The sequence below is a fragment of the Corvus hawaiiensis genome, chromosome 1, assembly GCF_020740725.1.
Source record: "Corvus hawaiiensis isolate bCorHaw1 chromosome 1, bCorHaw1.pri.cur, whole genome shotgun sequence".
NCBI classification, from domain to species: domain Eukaryota; kingdom Metazoa; phylum Chordata; class Aves; order Passeriformes; family Corvidae; genus Corvus; species Corvus hawaiiensis.
In genome coordinates, this window is record NC_063213.1 from 2,683,124 (window position 1) to 2,703,608 (window position 20,485).

The 20,485-nt window shown below is 39.5% G+C and overlaps 1 protein-coding gene across 11 annotated transcripts in view; it reads right to left on the reverse strand.

The window, feature by feature from the left end:
* Positions 1-458: 458 nt before the first annotated feature.
* NKTR (natural killer cell triggering receptor) overlaps positions 459-20,485 on the reverse strand; it is a 38,451-nt gene continuing 18,424 nt past the window's right edge. For 2 of the 11 annotated variants that reach the window (XM_048311962.1, XM_048312537.1), the window contains 11 exons: positions 17,242-17,271; positions 16,282-16,427; positions 15,062-15,284; positions 14,360-14,512; positions 13,231-13,318; positions 10,390-10,535; positions 6,494-9,430; positions 5,740-5,835; positions 5,552-5,611; positions 4,563-4,661; positions 459-2,863 (listed from right to left, as the gene is read on the reverse strand). In XM_048311962.1, coding sequence (XP_048167919.1) covers positions 2,785-2,863; positions 4,563-4,661; positions 5,552-5,611; positions 5,740-5,835; positions 6,494-9,430; positions 10,390-10,535; positions 13,231-13,318; positions 14,360-14,512; positions 15,062-15,284; positions 16,282-16,427; positions 17,242-17,271 — 4,057 coding nt within the window. In that variant the 3' untranslated portion in view covers positions 459-2,784. Of the gene's footprint in view, positions 2,864-4,562; positions 4,662-5,551; positions 5,612-5,739; positions 5,836-6,493; positions 9,431-10,389; positions 10,536-13,230; positions 13,319-14,359; positions 14,513-15,061; positions 15,285-16,281; positions 16,428-17,241; positions 18,977-19,658; positions 19,679-20,485 lie in introns of those variants that run through there. The other 9 variants (XM_048312629.1, XM_048312364.1, XM_048312275.1 and 6 more) reach the window with 9 other exon arrangements.

Here is a 20,485-nt window from a genome sequence, read left to right on the forward strand (position 1 = left end):
AGAAGGTCTGAAAGACTAATGGATCAGTCTGCAAGCCACTACATCTGCTGCCATGGACTAATACCACATTTCCAATACGCTAAGGAAGTGATGCGGGAATGTGTATTTGGGAAAGAAGGTTTAGCAGAGTCGATAAGCTCAGCCCATTCCCAGATTTCCGTGGAGATCTGTTAAGTGTTTCTCTTCACCAAGGAGAGGAACCTTTTATAGATCTCGAGGAAACAGCGAGACCTCAAATCACTTGGAAATTTCAAAATATTTGTTCCTCCAATGACTGTTATGTAAACCCAGAGTCTTGCTGAGGAATCATTCCCCTATGTAGGTCAGGAAAAGGAAAAGCAACTTTGTGTCTGAGTCTTGCAAGGGACAAACGTGGATACTGAAAGTGTATTTTTAATGTTCCTGCCTGTTTCCTTCAAGCAGCACCACAGATTTTTCCAGATGTAGAGCAAACAGCATTTGCAGATATGTACAAAAGTTTATTTTACAAACAGCAACTACTTTGGAATAACAAAATTGCAAAAACATAGAGCAGCGTTAGAAAACCAGCTCAGGGGGACATTTTCTATCTGAAGCACAATTTAACAGAATTCACTAAGTAAAAATACCCCCAACCCTTCCCTCAACCCCTTCCCAACCATTCTCTACGTGATGGAATTTCTTTATAAACCTTTGACTAAAGATATGAAAGACTTTAGTGACAGTGCAGTAATTTTTGATAACTACAGTTAATTAATTTGACCATCTTTCTATTACCTTTTCCTGGCCTTAAAGAGTCAAACCACATCTGAAACCACAATAAAAATCTGATTCTGGAGCAATATTTTCACTAATAAGTATAGAATATAATGGCTATAATTGTAGATTTTGTTACACCATGAACTCTCTAGTTCTATTTTCTTAGTAAGGGAAAAACAAGTTACAACTGTACTGAAAATGATGAAACTACAACAAGTACCACTGAAATATTTGTTCAGGACTCTGAGATGGCTGCTGCTGTTAGAAATATGTCTGTAAGTGTCTCCTGACTTGGGTATTAAATGTATTTAATCCTAAAAAGCATCAGAAGTTTACAAAAGGGCAGGAAGGTTGCGTGCACACACTTTGTCACTAAACTCTAAGTGTAGGAAAGGGGTAAGAGGAGAGTTTTGGGTACTGCTAGAAAAGTGGAAAAACTCCACGGCCAATTCAGTTTCAGGAACGTGCTGTGGGTGGACAGAAATGGAGGAATCATCACCATCTCCCTTTGAACTTGCTTTCCATGTTTCACAAGTGTACCAAAAAATCATCTAACTTGGGAGAGCTTAATTCAATCAAAGAGAGAACGAATTGATGCCTAAGCAAGAAATTACCACTTTTAAATTTCAAAGCTACTGGATCCTGATGAGATTAAGAAAAATAATTTCCAACATTTGAAAACGAGAAAATGAAAGCATCTCCAGATATTACAGAAAATCAGTAATGGAAACTGTTATGGTACAACAGTGCTCGTTAGCTCTAATCAAACCTCATTTGTTTTGTCTCTACAGACCCCAAGTTCCAGGTTATATTATGCCATTAAAAATTCTGGTCCTCAGTACCCAACTTTCTAAACCCCCCCAAAAAAACTTTACAAATTATTTTAAATCAACTCAATCAGAATATCGCAAGAATTACTCAATGGTCTTCAGCTTGAATCTATTTATTTTTTTGCAAACCATTTACCTGTAACATAAGAGTCGTTTTTGGTATTAAACTTTACTTGGAAAGTATTGTCCATGCTTTTCAGGAGGCATCCCAGTATTTCTGTAGTCCTACTTTAACAAGATATAGTTCAGTATCTGCAGTATCAGTATCTGGTATTCCCTATGGTGAGTGGGATACAGCTACAGACGTTTTATAAAGGAACCTTTCTGGCTGGTTTTCTCAAAAACTTACCATCATGTCAGCTTTTAAAGAGTGCTTTGGATAAACTCATGACACACTCATGGTTTACAACGTTCCAAATGTGCTGGAGGATGCCAAGCACTGAAATAGGAACTGAAATCAAAGTCAGGAAGTGTTCAGAAACACTTCTTTAGTCTCTGAAGGACATTGCTGTTTATCACAAAATTCATCTTTTAAACATAAAAAGTTTAGACAAGTTGGATATTCAGCTCCAAACTCATTCATCACACTTTTGCTCACTGCTTGTCAGTTTGACAATTCCCACTGTGCATCATCTCACCTTTTCCAGCAGAATTCCGGAACATCACAGTTCAGGAGGGATTAAGACAGAGTGGCAGGCTTTGTTTTTCCTCGCCTATATCCTGTATAGAATGCAATAATCAACAATCAAGACAGCATGGAAACAGCTTCCAGCAGTAAAAAAGCATTTTCATCAACTAGAAATGGCAGCCTTTATAAGAAATTGACTTCACAGTTTAATAGTTGCTAACATATCTTTTCTAAGGTGTTTATAAACAGACTTGAAGACAGTCCTGACTGCTGCACCCAAAAAGTGGTGCCAGCAATTCACCTAAGTGTTATTCATGGCTTGGAAAAGCTGATTCAAGGAAATCCAACTGGGTTTTTTTTATTATTATTCTGTAAAAGTTGCATTTGTCATAAAAAAAATAAAAAATAATATCAGCTGTTGAGCTCAGTCCTTCTCTCTGTAGGCAAGAGAGTTGAGTTCACTGTTAAACGGGAAAGTTTCAGCGAAATCAGCAAACAACCTTCACTTGTGACACTGTCAGAACAGTTTTTTTGAATATAACACTGAAAAAATTCTGGAATACAGTTTCCATCCTCAAAGGAACATTCTCAGCTGTATCTGCTGCTCTCACTGGGGCTCCTGTTGTTAGAGTAGCTGCGATCGCTGTCGCTGTCGGAGCCGTAGGACCTGCAGGATAAAAAAAGATTTAAATGCCTCAAAGATGCAGTTTGAGCCTCAAACTTAAAAATTGCACCACGTAAAAAAATTGGCAAGACAGATACAGATAAGAAAACATACGGGGTGATATTTCTTATAACTAATGTAGTTATTAAAGGATACTCAAAATTGAAATAACCATTAACTTCACATGACGAAAACTGCATAACTCAACTCGAACTGTTGGTAACTTCTTGCTTTCTCTGCTACAGCTAAAAACCATCCAAAATTAATGTTTTTATAAATGCTAACTGAGCTGACTGAGAAGTGTATTCTAACAAGTGTAATTTTATACTGCAAGCATTTCTCAACTAAGATAATTTCACAAATCCTCGAGCTATGTATTTTATTTTCTTGTTTGAAGGACCGTCTTAAAAATTAGGCCCCATAACCACAACAGAGGTGTGTTTGTGTGTCTGCAGTGTGGAAATTGTATTTAAAATGTTTTGGCTCCTCCAGATGAATTCCAAGCTCAGCACCTGGCCAAATGTCAACACAGAGCCCAGATGGTTTCAGACAAGCCACAGGACACGTTCAAATTACACAGAATAAGCTTTGAGAGATTTTCCAGCCTCCCGCCTGTAAGGGAAGCTTTGTAAGTGAAAGGTGAGCATTTCCTAATCCCACGCTGTTTCTCTGAAGCTTCCCAACATAATAAAGCAATGGTTTTTTGACTTTTTTTCCACATTCTTCATTAATTTCATTAATTTTCCCTCGAACACAAGATGAAAGCTGTTTTGTGCAATTGGGTGAGAGTGAAGTCCATTAAGAGTTGGTATAAAGCTGTGAAAAAATTCTTATGATGAAAATGTACAGTAGTTTTAGAGACCTGTGTGATTTATGACTAATAGGGGGCATATTAAAAGGTATAAAACAAATCATCAGTGATATTAAATGTATCTCCAACTCTCCATATCTCTGATCTCTGTGACGTGCTCACTTACACTTATATAAATCCCCTGGACTGAGGAGAATAAAATTTATTCTGAACTCAACAGATTTGCAGGTAAAAATATTCATTCAAAATACATTCTAGGAAGTTAAAAATGAAATCTGGATTGCAGCAAAAACTTTTAATTTCCCTTCCAGATTGTTTTAAATCCACTTCTGCAGCGTAACCAAAAAGAATTTACCAGCCAGTGGAATTCCCTGCATACCAGGCAGCTTTTAATCCGTAACAGAGCACTTGATTTAAATCTTAAGAGCTATGTGGGTTTTATGAAACACTTGATATTATTAAAAAACCCCAAATCATAGGTTGGCAAAGACCTTTGAGATCACCAAGTCCAATGGTTAACGCAGCCCCACTGTCTTCACTATTAAACCATGTCCTCAATGCCATTTCCACAAGTTTTTAACACTTCAATGGATGGGGACTTCACCATTTCCCTGGGAAAATGTGCTAATTTTGAATGCATGCATACGATGAACTGGAAATCAACCTTTCCTTATCCTGGTTGCTTCCCCATCCTCATATTTAGAATGTCAGAACTTCCAACTTCCTCGCTCACACACACGCTCTGATTTTAATTAGAATTTGGTTTAAATTTTTACTTTTGCCACGTGTAGTTCTTATTCTTATGGGGAAAAACCAGCACACTGGCCTTGTTAAACATCCTCTGCTTGTGTTCAGCAAACCCTTTGTGCACCAAAGCGGGGTCAGACGCACCTGGATCTCCGGTCGTAACTCCGAGATCTCCGGTAGCTGTCGCTCCTCTTGCTCCTGCTCCGACTCCTGCTGTAGTAACTGTCATAGCTGTAGGACCTGCTTTAAAGGGGGGGAAAAAGTAATTGTGAATTCAGAGTTTCTGGTCTCAAATGCTATTTTAAATGCTGGTTTAAAGGATATTTATAGAAGAGAGATGAGGGGCTGTACAGAAATTACTCTCAAGGATGTGGCGAACACTTTATAAAGGTTTCAACACAACAACCACCTTCAAAATAACAGTAAAAATCTCAAATTTTACTAAAGACAAAGAAAGGCATACTAAGCATCTATAAAGTTTTGTGCTTTTTCTCTTTTTCGCAGATGCAGTAAAATTCTTGTTTGCTGCTACTTCTGAAAACAAGCAAAGCAATTCCATTTATAACTCAATTTTATTTAAAAAAACACGAGCAAATGTGCTCACTACTACTTACAGCATTACCTGTAACTGTAATGCCAGGATGGTTTGGTTATTTTCAGCTTTTCGAAGTGTCTTGTGTTGATTTTTTGCTTTGATTCAAGTTGCCATCAGGATATTAATATAATAATAATTATATTATAATCATGATATTATAATAACAGATCTCTGGAAGTGCCCAAGGCAAGGCTGGACAGGGCTTGGAGCAACCTGGTCTAGGGAAAGGTGTCCCTGCCCATGGCAGGCGGTTGGAACTGGATCATCTTTAAGGTCCTTTCTAACCCAAACCATTCTGGGATTCTATGAGATAAAAGTAATCTTAAAAAGTACTTTTATAAATAAATATTTATATATGCATTTGTATGATAGCATATGCAATAAAATATATAGTCTGCACGACATATAACAGCATCATATATAATAATTCTGTATTAAACTCTATTTTAAAGAGAGATAAACAGAAGTACACTAATACTAAGATGATTTGATGGGTAGCACATTTCTTGCAGAGGTTGTATAAAAGGACAATCCATACCTGGATCGACTGTGGTGACCATAGGAACTGCTCCTGGATCGACTCCTGCTATAGCTCCGACTGACAGAAACAAAAGCACAGAGGGGTTTTTAGTCAACAAAAGCCAAAAGTGCTAAAGAGAGCAGGGGGAGAGGGGGAGCAAGAGGAGGAGAACACGTTTGGCACCATCTGCAGCTGGATGAGCTCACCTACGACTCTTGTAACTGTGGTAGGAACTACTCCGGCTTCTGGAGCGATCTCTGCTGTACCAGCCCCGGCTTCGGCTCCTGGAGTAGCTCCTGGATCTGCAACCAAGGAACACCAAGAGAGAACATAACTGAGGAGAAGAACAGCAGAAAATGAGAACCAAAAGAAGCTATGGATCTTTAGCTTTCTAGCTAAATATTTATTCCATACTTGCTAAATGATAGAGCCACTAAGTTGATCCAAGGGCTGGAGCCCCTCTGCTCTGGAGCCAGGCTGGGAGAGCTGAGGGTGTCCAGCCAGGAGACATCAGAGCCCCTTCCAGGGCCTGAAGGGGCTGCAGGAAAGCTGGAGAGGGACTTGGGACAAGGGCCTGGAGTGACAGGTCAAAGAGGAATACCTTCACACTGACACAGATTGAGATGAGATATTGGGAAGAAATTCTCCCCTGTGAGGGTGGGGAGGCCCTGGCACAGATTCCCAGAAAAGCTGTGGCTGCCCCTGGATCCCTGGGAGTGCCCAGGTTGGACAGGGCTTGGAGGATAGTGGAAGGTGTCCCTGCCCATGGCAGGGGTTGGAACTGGATGATCTTTAAGGCCCCTTCCAACCCAAACTGCTCTGTGGCTCTAGGACACAGGACTGTTCAAAACAAAAAACACAGCCTTAAAGAGAAAAACATTCCTTGAAATATGAGAACTTTCATGTTCTGGAAACTTTCACATTTCAGGACTGGCTGTGGGAGCAGCACAAACTTCTCACCTATATGAATATGTAGAACTTCGGGATCGACTTCTTGAGTGACTGTAGGATATGGACCTTGTTCTGTGTCTGGATTTAGACTCAGATTTACTTCGTGACCTGCTGAGACTCCTGGAAGCGCTGTTGTCATCTCTGCTTGGAGATTCCTCCTCACTGGAACTTTCCTGGTTCCTTGGCCGCCGATTTAGCCGGGCTGTTTTCCTCACTTCATCAAAAAGGGACCCAGGCCTTACTTTATTCTTTGCTTTTATTTCAATTCTTAAACCTGCTGGTTTAGGCTCTGGTGCTGATGCTACACTTTTAACCTCTGTGGTCATACTAATTGTTGCTGGTTGTAAGTTACCAACACCTTGCAAAGGCTTCCATTTATTGTCTATCATATTGCTTTGTGTATTTTCAGTAATTTCACTTTTTAAACTACAGTCTTTAGCACCAGACACAGGGACAGAGTTATCTTCTTGCCTTCCCGTTTCTTTTTCTTCTTTAATATTAATAAAGTCTCTAATGTTGTTTCCCAGTTTGACAGGATCTTTCTCAGGGGTCTCAACCTGTAACTCCTTTTTTATACCAGCACTTAAAGGTTTAGCAGTGAGAATGACAGGAGACAAAACGTCCACATCCACCTTCCCTGGCGAGTTACGATCCGGAGTACAAATCTCCATGTTGTCATCTGTCTGAATAACATCTTCCAGCCCATTCTGATTATTTTCTTCAGCTTGTTTAATCTCACTCTTGCAGGCAGCCACGTTTATTCCTGAGTTTAACATACCAGCTGAAGTGCTCGTTTCAATGGGCTCTTTATTAAGGTTGCTGCGATCTGGCGAGGCCCCACACGTGGTGTTTTTATCTAAAAGGTTTTCATTCACACATGACTTTTCACCATTTCCCATTTTATCTGCGACTATTTCATCCTTTTCATAAACTTGTTTTTTATCCTTTATGTCCCTGCTAAGCTGCTTTTCTTTTTTATCATCCTTGGTAACCGGCTTTTCACTTATCTCATCGTCCTCTTCTTCCCCGAACTCAAGCGGGGGCTGCCAATGAAACATTTCTTTTCTTTTCTGGACTTTGTGTTTTTTCTCCTTTTTGCCTTTCGATTTTTCTTTGGCTTTTTTGGAATGTGATTTTTTAGGGGTCTTTTTCAAGCCATGTTTGTGTTTTTTTGACTTGCCTCGAGTGTCTGCTGAGCTGGAACAAGAACTCTCGGATTCAGAAGACGACAACTGTTTGCTTGTCTTCCACGCACAGTCAGAACCCAAAAAGCCCTCTGAGGAATTGGATTGTTTTTTTATCCTTTTGGTAACACTAAGCTCTGTGTCAGATCCTGAGGTGGCCTCTCCTTCTTCTTTACCAGAGGAGGGTCTGGAATCCCCCCTATTATGCCTTGCCTCTCCTCTTTCGGAATTTGACTCTGAGTCCCATTTGCTACCTGAGTAGGATTTGCGTTTTGTTTTTGCACCACCTCTGGGTTGCTCCGAGCATTTCTCCTTGGCTGCTTTCTTTTTAGAGTGATCAGAAACCCGCTCACTCTTGGCTTTTTCCTCCCCTCTCTCAGAACTTAAGCTATTTTTATCTTGTTTCTCAGCATCCCCTTCTAATGGAAAACGGCCTTCTTTTTCTTGGGCCGCTTTGGCTTTGGCAGAGCGTTCGCTGTCGGAGGAGAAGTCTGAGGATGACAAACTGTCACTCTCCTTCAATCCTTGGGAAGACTCGTCGTAGTCCTTTGGATGCTTGTAAGGCAAAGTGCTTTCAGAGCTCGTTTCCTGCCTCAGTTTGAGGCCCCGAGCTTTGGGATCGCTGGCTGTGGATTTCCTTTTGTTCCTATGCCTGTCCTCATCGCTGAGGGAATAGTCGGACGTGGACTCGCTGTACCCTGACCTGTCACTGCGGTATTTACTCGGGGACGGTGACCTGCCAGAAGAAGGAGATTTTGTCCTAGAGCTCGATGGACTTCTAGACCTTGTGTAAGATCTTGAGTATGACCGGCTCCGAGAGGACCTGCTCCTTGACCTCGGCCAGCTCTCCGAGCTCCTGTCACTGCGGCCTTTGGAATAACCGCTCCGATCGCTCTCAGAGCTCCTCTCCTGCTTGCGATAGGAAGAAGAAGTGTTGGCCTCCTTGACGACCACTAAACTGTAATTAGTTTGGGTGGGAATTAAGTGTGTTGTTTTAGCTTTCATCTCCTGAATTCGCTCATATGATGGCTTCCAAGGTTTCTGCCCAGGTTTCCACCTCGAAGGTGGGGGACTGTCACTTAAGGGTATCACAGGGAGGTTTTCTGGGACAACTGGTGGCACAATAACTTTGTCACTGGGCAGTATCACTGCTCGGACAGGCTCAGCAGTCTTGGTCAACTTAGTGTCATTTAACCGTGCTGAAACAGTTCGTGGAGAATTGGGAACAGTTTTTTGCTGCCTGGGATTAGAACTTGACCGTGATCTACTTCGAGAACGCAATGATTTAGAGGCTGATCTTGATCTAGAACTTCTTCTGGAGTAAGATCTTGATTTAGATCTTGACCTGGATCTGGACCTGTAGTACGAGCGAGACCCTCTGCTTGATAAAGACGACGAGGTCTGGTCTTCCTTATCAGATTTAGACCAGTCTCTCCTGGATGAACGTCTGGAAGACAATGAGGAAGAACGGGATTTCCTCTCACGATCACAAGATGATTTTGTCCTCCTGTGGAAGGAATGAGAGGATTCTACATCTGAAGAGGCGGACGTTTTCTTTTTCTTCGTTTGCTTGTGCTTTTTGAAATGCTTCTGCTTTTTAGATTTCTTTTTATGCTTCACCTTCTTCTTCTCTTTCCTGTGCTTCTTGTGATGACTGGAGTATCTCACAGTGCTCAGATCAGCATAACCGTTATGTGACCAAGACCTGGATCTCCGGGATGCACTTCTCTCATCCCATCTGCTTGTACAGGGATCACTCAACCTGGAAAACAAACAAATAAACCCCAGACTAAGTGCAAATTCTTTAAAAAACTTCAGATAAATTAAGTCTTTTTAAACTTAACTTTAAATAAGTTTAAATAAACCCTAACACACACACACTTTGTACCACATAATTGTGTTTTGACTGAGTTTTTACACTGAGTTTAAGATACAGAATTACATCACTATCAAGAGCTATGTCTCTCGAAGAAGTACATGAGCCAACACCAGCAAATTTTGCATATTGTAGAACCCATGTATAGAGCTTAAGTTCTAACTGCCTTAATCTGCAGGACTTTGATCTTTACAACTACAGGATCCTTAAACCGCATTTAAATACAAGTTTTTGAATATATATCGGTATACAAAAGAGAACCAGTGGAAACATTTGCAATTATTCACTGACGGTTAAATATAGTATTTTTCAGTTTTCCTTTTGAGATTTATCTCTCATAATTTGATAGAAGCTCGTATTTAGTATCAAGTCATCAGAAATTTTGGAGAGCTGACTTCCATCCATCACACAGTTTGCAACTGCTGAAGGTACATAAAACTAAAAACAATAAAGGGTTGGTGGATTTGACTGTTTCACTCCAAAGAAACCATGTAATCCACCTTGAGGATAAGGAAATCACTGAATCCTGAAGGTTGGAAAAGGCCTTAAAGATCACCAAGTCCAACCATCAGCACCACCACCTTGTTCAGCACAAAACCACGTCCTCAACTACCACATCCACACATTTTCTGAACACTTCCAGGGATGATGACTCCACATTTCCCTGGACAGCCTGTTCCAGTGTTTTCTGGGAAAAAAAACTTCCTAATATCCAATCGAAACTTCCCCTGGCACAACTTGAGGCCATTTCCTCTCATCCTGGTACTCTCATTGTGGTACATCTACACAATCAATCAGGGCTTGTCAAAGGCCAGGATATTTCCAACCTGTGCTAAGGCTCTTACTTGTCCCCTTTGCTCCACTTCTCCCCGCTGGGCGCTCGGTACGTGCGCAGTCTCTGCATCTCCTCCTTCCAGTGCGGAGGGGTCTCGCTGCTCTCCTCATCGTCGGACTCGGAGCAGGAGCGGGATCGCGGTGGGGTGTGATAGCGCTGGGACAGCAAACACACACAGCTGCAGGAAGTGTTTTCTTACAGAACTACTGCATCTTTTCATTCTCAGAGCATGCTGCAAAGCCTGAGAGAGGCCAGCAGCTCACCCAGTTTTTCAGAACATGAAAGGAAGAATCAAGGAAGAGGCCATGGATGCTCTTTTGGAATAACACAATTACTGCAGATAACCACCCTTGTTTTCAGCATACTGAAGCACAGATGTTTCACTTTAGTCAGACACTTCATGGTTTATAGGAGTAAAGACAAACCCCATTTCAAAAGTTACTGCTGTTCAACTCTTCAGAAATGGGAATCCAGATTAAGTCACTTTAAAGCAACTAAAAAAAGAGAAAATCAAACCAAAAAAAAAAATCACAAAAAAACCCCCAAACTCTTTCACAAAAGAGCAATGAAGCTTCACATTTTAAAAATTATGCTTAGGCAGAGCATTTAAGTAGGCAACAAGAGCTACTTGTGAAGCAGAGAAAGAAGAACTCTAGTATTGCTAACTCATTACTTTCCATTACCCGGTGGGATACACACTTAGGTAAATTCTGTGAGGAAATCAGATGCTCCTTGACTCAATAAAAGCACATCTGGATTTGACTCAATTATTTTGAGCCACTTAAGAGTAAAAATGAGGGGAAAAAAGTGCTGTCCCCCAGAACAAAATCACAAAGATAAATGTATTGATTTATCCAGGTAATTACAGAAGGCTTTAAGACATACTTCTTATATAAAAAAATAAAATCAAGATAACCTGCCACTCAGAGCTTCCTTATCATCTGAGCTGAAGCAGTGACTACTTAAAAAAAAAGCTTTTACAGGAGAATGGCCTCAAAGACTGCAAGGGTGTCATGGACCTCCCTAATTCTCACATTTTATGCCCTGAAGTCTCGTGGAACCTACAAACAAGTATTTTGAAAAACATCAATGAACCTCACCTGGACAGAAACCGTACTAATAAAGATTACTAGAGATGGCAGAAAAATGTGTTTATCCAACTGCCAGCCCTAAAAGACATTTTTTTTCATTCTTAATTTTGCTCAGAGGGTGCCAAAATGATGAAAAACAAGACAGAAACCCCAATACCTGGAAAAAGCCAATTCCATTCAGCTTTAAGTAATTTTTCCCCAACTCTTAGTTTACATGAGTATTTCAAAACATTCCGTTTAAAAACCTTCCTTCAGTGGATCCCACAAGTACCCAGGACAAATCCAAGCTGCCAGATGCAAAGGCAGCTGTCCCATTTCATGTCCAGGCTGTGAATGAGGGTTGGGGCTCAAACACTCCAATACCCTGGTCCACATTACAGCCATCTAAGGCGCTAATTTTGTAGCTTAAATTAATTGTACCATGGGAATCAGTGGAAAAGTACTTCCCAAATCGAGTGGCCATTACATAAGGAAATAATGGTCAGAGGAGTCTCAGTTTAAACCATTCTCATGAAACTTTTAATTAGAATAGATGTAGATATATTTGTATCTGTATATACACTTTTTTTTGAGGACTTCCACTTGCAGAAACATTCTGGCAGCAAACCTAACCTTGGTTTGGTTTATGGTTACCCAAATGCCACCTGCTAAACTGATCCAGGAAAGATTCTTGAAGTGAAGAATATGCTCAGTCATGGTAGGCTACAATTTGTAATACGCCAGAATTAAATATACAAAAAGATTTTCTTACTTTCTCCCCTTTCTACTGACTAAAAACAACAGCACAGCCGTGCAGCATTTTGGGCTCTGGATTGTGGATTATCAGAGAAAAGGAAAACTTTTGAATTTTACATCAGAAAGGGCTCCAGACACTCAGGACACAGCTTGGTGTGTTACAGTCCTGATGCTCAGAGAAAACAGCCAGAAAATCCCAGGAGTGGAGGAGAGTAAAAGCTCTTGTCACTCCCCATTACTTTAGAGATGTAAATCTGACTGAAATGGTTTCCATCTTTAAAAAGAAGTAATTTTATTCTTATATTTGAAGACTTCTCATAGCTGAGATTTAGGCATTTTTTTCCCTCAAGCAATCTTTAAGTAAAAAGACAGGAACAGGAAGGATGGAAGAAACGTGTTATAAAATCAACTACCTGTCAAGATTTCAATGCTTTCTAAACTGGAATCTACAACACGTAAATAAAGTGTCATACAAAGCCTCCAGGGAAATTCGAAGCTCAAAGTCAGGGAAGATACTCTTGATGCCATGAAGATTTTGTACCTTTTCTTTTATACCCCTGTTATACCTTTTTACAGCTTCTGTATTCTTAGTGCTTTTTGCCTGCATTCTTGGCCTTGTTTGTTCAGCTCGGAGACTCAACATTTTAGAGGTTTTGTAGCTAGGGATCAGTGTGCCCCAGACCCCAAGGTCCTCTCCAGAACACATTCTGTAAACTCAGATAGAACCATCCAGGGGAAGGTTCCTTGGGGAGGGGAGCTCACTCGAGCCTCTCATTGGGGAATCTTTGACAGATATGTTAATTAGTAACACCTAGAATGTTATACCACATCTTTTGGGGGTGGGGTGCATTGTGGGGTGCATTTTGGTGCATTCCACCTGGACATAGCGCACCTAAGGATCCTTAAAATAAATACCAAGGTAAAATCCCTTTTTCCCTTCTAACCATGTTTGACCTTTGATTTTAAGACCAGGAAAATGCATCACTCTGGGTGAGAGAAAATAAAGAAATAAAATTGTCACATACTATTGTGCCTCTTCCTTTAATTTTTCGTCCAGATTTAGAGACTGATGGTTTCTGGTCAGTCAGAACTGGCGCAGCATCAAGAAGCTTCCTACATAAATTAATAAAGTATGAACTTACAAGGAACAAAACAATTAACTTGCAATCAGTTTAAGTTAAAAATGAGAAGTATTCGTCATCGTACTCATTCATTTCTAGACAGAATTAAGAATTCAGTGTTTCTTTCAAGAAACAAAGAGAGTTCTGCAACAAAAGGCAAATCAACATGTATTTGTTTTCAACCAAATGTGCAGCCTGATCTCTTGACACAGAAAGAAATGCTAACAATGCACTTGCAAAACACTGTCACAGGAGGTTAACTTGTGTTTGGGGCACAAATCCTGAAGACAGCATGGGCACAGGAGTTCAGGATCTCAGTTCAGGATAGTTCACAGGCTCTAAAGCTTTGCTGCTTTCCTTTCAGCTTACATAGTATCCTCAAAAGTAGTTACTGATCTTTGGGAACATGAGTCATGTTCCAAGGAAAGACTTACAGGCGACTTTACCATTAAGGGAAATTAAAAAACCCAACACACCAAACCAACCCAACACTGATTTTAGAGGTATCTGGCACTGGAATGGATTAGCTCAGCTACAAAAGCAGGGAAATTTGACAGTGGAGGTATAAAACACATTGGAAGTATTGTGACTTGTGACTTCCTCTGTAGAAAAAGAAGAGTATTTTCTCTTATTCTCAAATACTCTAAGTCAGGAAATTCCAGGTGACTGATTCTGAACCAAAGTTTCTTAATCAGTCTAAGAAAGATGAAAAATCACCTCTCCCAATCCCAAGTTTCCCTTGCGATCAAATATTTCCGGTGGTTCAATGATTACTTCTGAAATTACTCATTAATTTTTTTTAATTGAGTTTAACACGTGATCCTTAAAGATCAACGAAACCATCTCGAGATCTCACTGAAACCCCCTGGCACAGGTCACAAGGACTATTACAAAAGAAACTGTAAAAAGGACAATGAAATGACCTCATGCAGAATTCTGACACTCCAGCCAGCAGCAGCAGGAAGAGAATGTTAACAGGAATATTTCATGCACAGTTTTCACCAATCAGAATAAAAAGCTCAGAGCTCCTTACGGTTCAGGCTCTACATTGACAACAGGCACATCTCTTCTGAGCAAAAATCTATTTTCAGGCACTGGGGGGATTTCTTCAGGACGTACCACGGGCTTGTCCCTCTTTGTGCTAAGGTCGACTTTGTCTGTGACATCGCTCTTGTCAGAAAGGCTGCTAAGGGAAAGAGCAAGGTGAGAAACCACAATTAGCTGGAAAAATCCCTTTTCCAACTGAATTCCAAGACAAGATGCATCAAACTTAAAGTTGGTTGACCAACCAAAATGTGTTGAACAAGCCATTTTAGGCTAAAGGAAGGATGGGCCACTGTTACTGGAGAGAAAGTTCAGTTCTTGCTTTCCAGAAAGTAACTTTGCTTTTCATTTACAACTTGTTATGAAATATTTTAAAAATATAATCAAATTTATGTACAAATTCTGCAATTTGCCTTAAGTCTCACTTTTGAGCCTGGAATAGTTTCACATGATGGGATTTAGTAATTTCAACATCACTCTTGCTTCTATCTACAAAGATCTTCAATTATTTCATGGAAAACACAACAACAAGCTCAGCTTTAGGGTTTTTTGCCTGTTTGTTTACAAAATCAAGCACCAAACCCTGAACTTCAATAAAAGTATTTTCATATTTACTACTTGAGCACTTGATGCAAACAAAGCAGAATTCCCCAGATTTCACTGCAATTCTTAAATTTAAGAGACCAGTCACCGTCTTTGGCTTGAGGTTCGCTTGCACCTTGGATCCTCTTTCTTCCTCTCCTCCTTCCTTCGTTTCCTGGACTGTTTGGTTTTAGCTCTTCTTTTCCGCTTTCTCCTCCTGCTCCTTTCATTCTCAGCCTCACTCTCAGATGAGGATACTGAAGAGCTGGATGCACTGGAGGAGGACTCAGAGGCTTCTGAGTCAGAACAGACTTTCTTCTTCTTCTCCAAAGCTTGAACAGATATTTTCAATTTACACTGTGCACGTGTGTGCATGTACAAGCACAAAGCACACAATTTTACAGATGTATAAATACACAAATGTGCCATTTTAGAGGAGCTCTGTGAACTTTTTCCCAATGAGTTGCATTAAAGAATCATAATAAAAATTCATCTAATTGTGTCCAGTCTAAATCCATGTTCGTGTAACACAAATATTTTCTTTGTTTCTTTTACTAAGAGTGTTCTTTGCTTCTTTGTGTATTCTGTCTTTCCTGGAAAATAATTTGAAAGACAGAATACACAGAGAAACAAAGAACACTTATAGTAAAAAAAGATTAGGTTCTTTTGGAAACAATGCACAGGTTGCAAACCAAAGATTAAGAACAAATTAGTTGCAGGCTCAGTTGTGTATTTTTTGTTTTTAAAATTCTGCCATTTTCTCTTTTCTGCATCCTCACACTTTTACTATGCCTCCTATTGACTTTCTCTAAAGGACATAAATAACCACCTTATCCTTAAGAAAAGGCAAAAATTAAGTAGAAGATGCAAACTTATAACACTCCACTACTTCACAGAGACTGTCCAAACATGTATTTAAGATCACTTATTCTCTATGAAACTTCATGAAAAGGAAAATAGGGTTGACCACATATATTGCATATATTAACTTTACAGAATCTTTAAATAAACCTTTGCAAAGTGCACAAAATCCAACTTTAAGAAAAGCACATTTGTGTGTCCCTCTTTCAAACACAGAAAAATAACTTTTCATTCCTTGTTGAGTTTGTCATGTCAACCTCTAACATGAACAGGGGACAAATGTTGAGGGCAGAAAACATTTTCCTCTGCCTCGCCTTCCCCTCCTACACCAAGTTTATGTTTTACAGGCTCGCAAGAATTAATTAAGATTCTACACATTTACCACAATGATCTTTAGCTGCTGGCGTAATTTTTGTACTCTCTGAGAACAACATGAACAGCATTAATTCTGGGAATGCTGGCACTCACCATCCTTAGCTGATCTGGTAACCAGCACCCCACAGTCAATAACTCGGACGTCTGCGTAGGGCCTGCTTGCAGTATCAGTTTTGAGGTTTTCTATTTGTTCTATGACTTCAAACCCAGAAATAACCAGTCCAAAGACAACGTGGACACTGCAGAAAGAAAGTATTTACAGAGTACAAAACATCTCTGAATCGCTGTAATGATTTTCCAATTTATTTCAGATTTTAAAAGTCAGTCTGAGATACAAGCATTGAGCTCTTAATGCATTAAGTAAGATTTTTTGAAATGATTTTAAGTTTAACATTGACAACAATGCAAAGATTTTATGCAATGTGAAACAAAGATCCGCTCTGACACCACGTATTTCCCTCAAATCGAAGCAGTCTCCTCTCCTCTACAAGGGCAGGGTAAACAGATCATAATTCCTAATCCACCCTTCTATTTTTGCAGTTCTGTGCAACAGAGATCAAGAGTCCATCTATAAACATGACATGTTCTCCCCAGAGAACAAGAATTCATAGGTCTCTACAAACCCAGGATACAATTCCCCCCTGGTATTGCAGGGAGAGTTAAAATTAAGGAATCCTTGGTTTCGTTCTCTGGTACCACATTTTTCTTTCCCTCTTCCATTTGCCCATAAATTTTAGGGATAAAAAGATGCCCCAAAAGAGATGACTATTCAAATATATTAAACTTGACAATTCAAATCCCAGATTTATAGGCTGAGGGCAGCAACCAGTTTTAAAGAAATAATCTCAGGATTTAAGACAATTCAAGTTTTTGTCCAGCTTTAGGAAATAAGTTGCGACTCAAAATTTTTATAGACCTGAAACTTTTGTTTTCCATCTTGCCCCATTGTATAAATCTTCCACAGAATTAAGGATTTGTTTCCCTGTTGTTGTCTACTTTCAATATAACCTTCAAACTTCAGCAATCATTTGAGAAATTAGAAAGTATTCTTACCCATCGAGATGAGGAGCAGGTTTTGTTGTTCTGTTGGACAAACAGCAAGATGGGAAGATGGTAAAATAAAATAAAATCAGGGATTCAGATGAAGTAAAAGAGGAGAATGACACAGAAAAAAAAAAAGAGGTGAAGGTAAGACAAAAATAGTGAAAAAATGCAGTTAAATACATGGAATTAACAAATTAAAATTACAGATTATACAAACAGGCTTTCTTAAGCTCTTACATGATATTTGTTTGAAGTTTAGCTAAGTGTGCATACTGAAAGCTGTACCAAGTATCATTTCATGCATGCAGTAAACAATTTCCAAGTAAGTGTCTTTAAATACACATTTAATGTAACTTTATGATTTTTAATCACAGAGAAGATACAATTTGGTAATAAATAATGGGTGACCCGTGGGATTTAAATGTTTCTGAGTTTATTAGCTTCTTAGATTGTAAGGTCACTTTAAAGACAGTTTATTTTAAAAAAGAAGAGTTATGATATGTGAGAGATTCTCTGCTTCCCCTCACCTCCCACCACTTCTCACTCCCCCTTTACCTGCTTGGCCTCCTGACTCAGAATACAAAGCAATAGTTCTGTCTTAAGTCATCAAACACTTCAGCTCAAAAAACTCACAGGCTTCTCAAAATCAACAGCAGACATTCTGTGCCACCTACACTTCACTGATAAATGCAGATTTCCTCCCTATTTTTCAGCTTCTCACATTGAGCCTGAATGGAAAATGCAACTGCATTTTGTACAAATCTTTTGGATTCTAATATTAGGAATCCTTTTCCAAAACCCAAGCAAAGTTACTTCTCCAAGTGAGCCTGAATTCCTGCTGCACAGGGGATCCTGCTATGCAGAAATACTGAGTAAAGAACATCAGAACCTGCTCATATATTTGGGGAGAAATAAAATAGAAATCACTTTTGAAGTTACTTTAATATGTGAAAGTATTCTTCCTCTCTCTCCTCCCAAGCACTATTTTGCTTTTAAAGCCTTCTTCCAATGAACTCCCCTCTCTCAAAATAAATAATCACAGGTGATTTTTCAAAATTTACAGTAACACGGATTTGGTATGAAGAAGTCATTTTTTCACTGCAAGAATAAAATATTACTTCTTAAACACTTCTCTCCCTCGAGTTTTGAACTATTAGCTCACAAAACACTGCAGTGCTGGAACACATCCCAAAAGGTGGAACTGTGAATCAGGAGTGTTTACACTCTTGATTTTTTCTTTTTTCCCAAATGTCAACCAGACCATCCACTTCTGTAATACTAAGTAATACAGAAAACTTCTTTGCGTTAACACAGGGGAATAAATGCTATTAATACAACATTAAATTTCTCAATAGCAGTGGGTGTTCTTTGATTTTCCCTTGCTAACACAGCATATTGCTACAAAGAGAAAAACCCTTACAGCTTCTGAAGTTCTTGAAGCAAGAGTTAACTGCATTAACAACCTGCTGTTAAGTAAACAGTTTAAGTGGGTTTAATTATAAAGCTGATTTAAAGGGGTGAATAAAACAGAAGTGGGTTACTTCAATGAAACCAACAGTATTGAAGACTTAGTGTTTAGAATTAGCTGGAAACAGCAATAGGCTCAAACCCAGGCTGGGGAGGCTGCAGGTGTTCCTGCCATACTGCAGCAGCATTTGAGACCAATTAAGCAAATTACCTAAGCAGGAACTGCCTTTGGACTGGTCCTTACTGAGCAGAGAAAGGGAGGGTTGGTGCATTAAAACCCCTGGCAATTTGAGAGATAAATGGACAGGGTTTCTCTCCTTGTTCACCCAGTGAGAACACGAGGAGGAGCTTCATCCCAAAGGAAAACCTTTCCGATGCACGACAAGGAGCTGGGTGACTGAACAATCTCCTCTGGGAATCAGAAACCCAAATCCTTGTTGTGCTTTTGAAAGTTTTCTCACCTCACTGCAAGGGCTATGACCCAACATTTAATCTGCAAAGGTGCACTTTAAAAGAGCATTTCAAGCTTTCCTGCATCAATCCTTGAATATTTGCTTTGGCTTCAGAACTTAACCACAAGCAAACCTACCTCCTGTCTTGGCACTATGGAAACCTAGAGTCATGATGAGTTCATCCGCCAAAGTAATATTTTATTAGAATGTTTCTATACAGAGCTCTTGTAATTTAAACCATTCCAAATCTACCTTATAATAGATACTGTTATGCAAGTTATTTACAGAAGGACAAATCCCTTTCTTCACTCAAGTTTAAAGTGGTTTAAGATCCTGCTGAAGAGAAAAATCATCTTTTTGATAAAAGCACTTTCTCACCCACCCCACCCCAAAGAACCTCAGGCCTAACAAAGGGTTCAATGCACATAACAATATGATCAGAAAAACAAGAAAGATAAAAACAGAAAGAAAAGGAAAGGACACAGCCTTAGAGGAATGAGACATTACCTTTGGAGCGCACGATGTAACACTGTTTCTGTAAATTTTACACAAAAATGGCAGAAATAAATTGTAATACATTTTCAGACAAAACTGAGTCTATGTTTTATTAAATACAAGTTTAAAATTAATATTAATCAAGTTGTATGCAGAACAAGGATGCCTAAAAGAGGGCTCTAAATTTTCTTTAGAATACAAGGTACTTTGAAAACTAAAGTTCTCCTTAAAAACAAAAAAGAAAACTCCAGACAAAACCTGCTTGCAAAACTACTGCAAAAACAAACAGTTAGAAAGAGAACGCCCCCACTCCCCGCTAAGTCTCAATCCAGCAAAAAATGCCCAACTTTAAGCAGATGAATAACCAATTTCTGTGGTTTATTCACATGCTTGCAGGGGTTCAAAGGCTCTGCTGAATCCACTCCTAAGCAGACACTTCCCAGGCTGGCACACAAACATTTGGATTCACAAAGGAAATGTGTACAGCCAGGAAATCCACAACTTCAGACATTTCCTAATTAGCTGACATCTTCCTCCTACAATGAAGCTTTTCTACAACTAAGAAAAATCAGTGTTTTCTCTAAAATATGTGCATTGATTGCTTCTGTTCAGAATTTTAGAACAAAAACCTGCAGGTGCAAAAAAGCCCAAACACCTGCAGCAGCTGATACTGGATCTGTCCTCTGGTGTAATTCTGAGCAGCAGCAATGTTTTAAAACTGTATTATCAGTTGAGCTTATCCACAGCACCCCCCCAAACTATTAGTGATTAATTATCTCTGCATAGCCAAGCACTGAAATGATCTTTTTGTTTCTGATTACACAGAAAAGCGTCCTGGG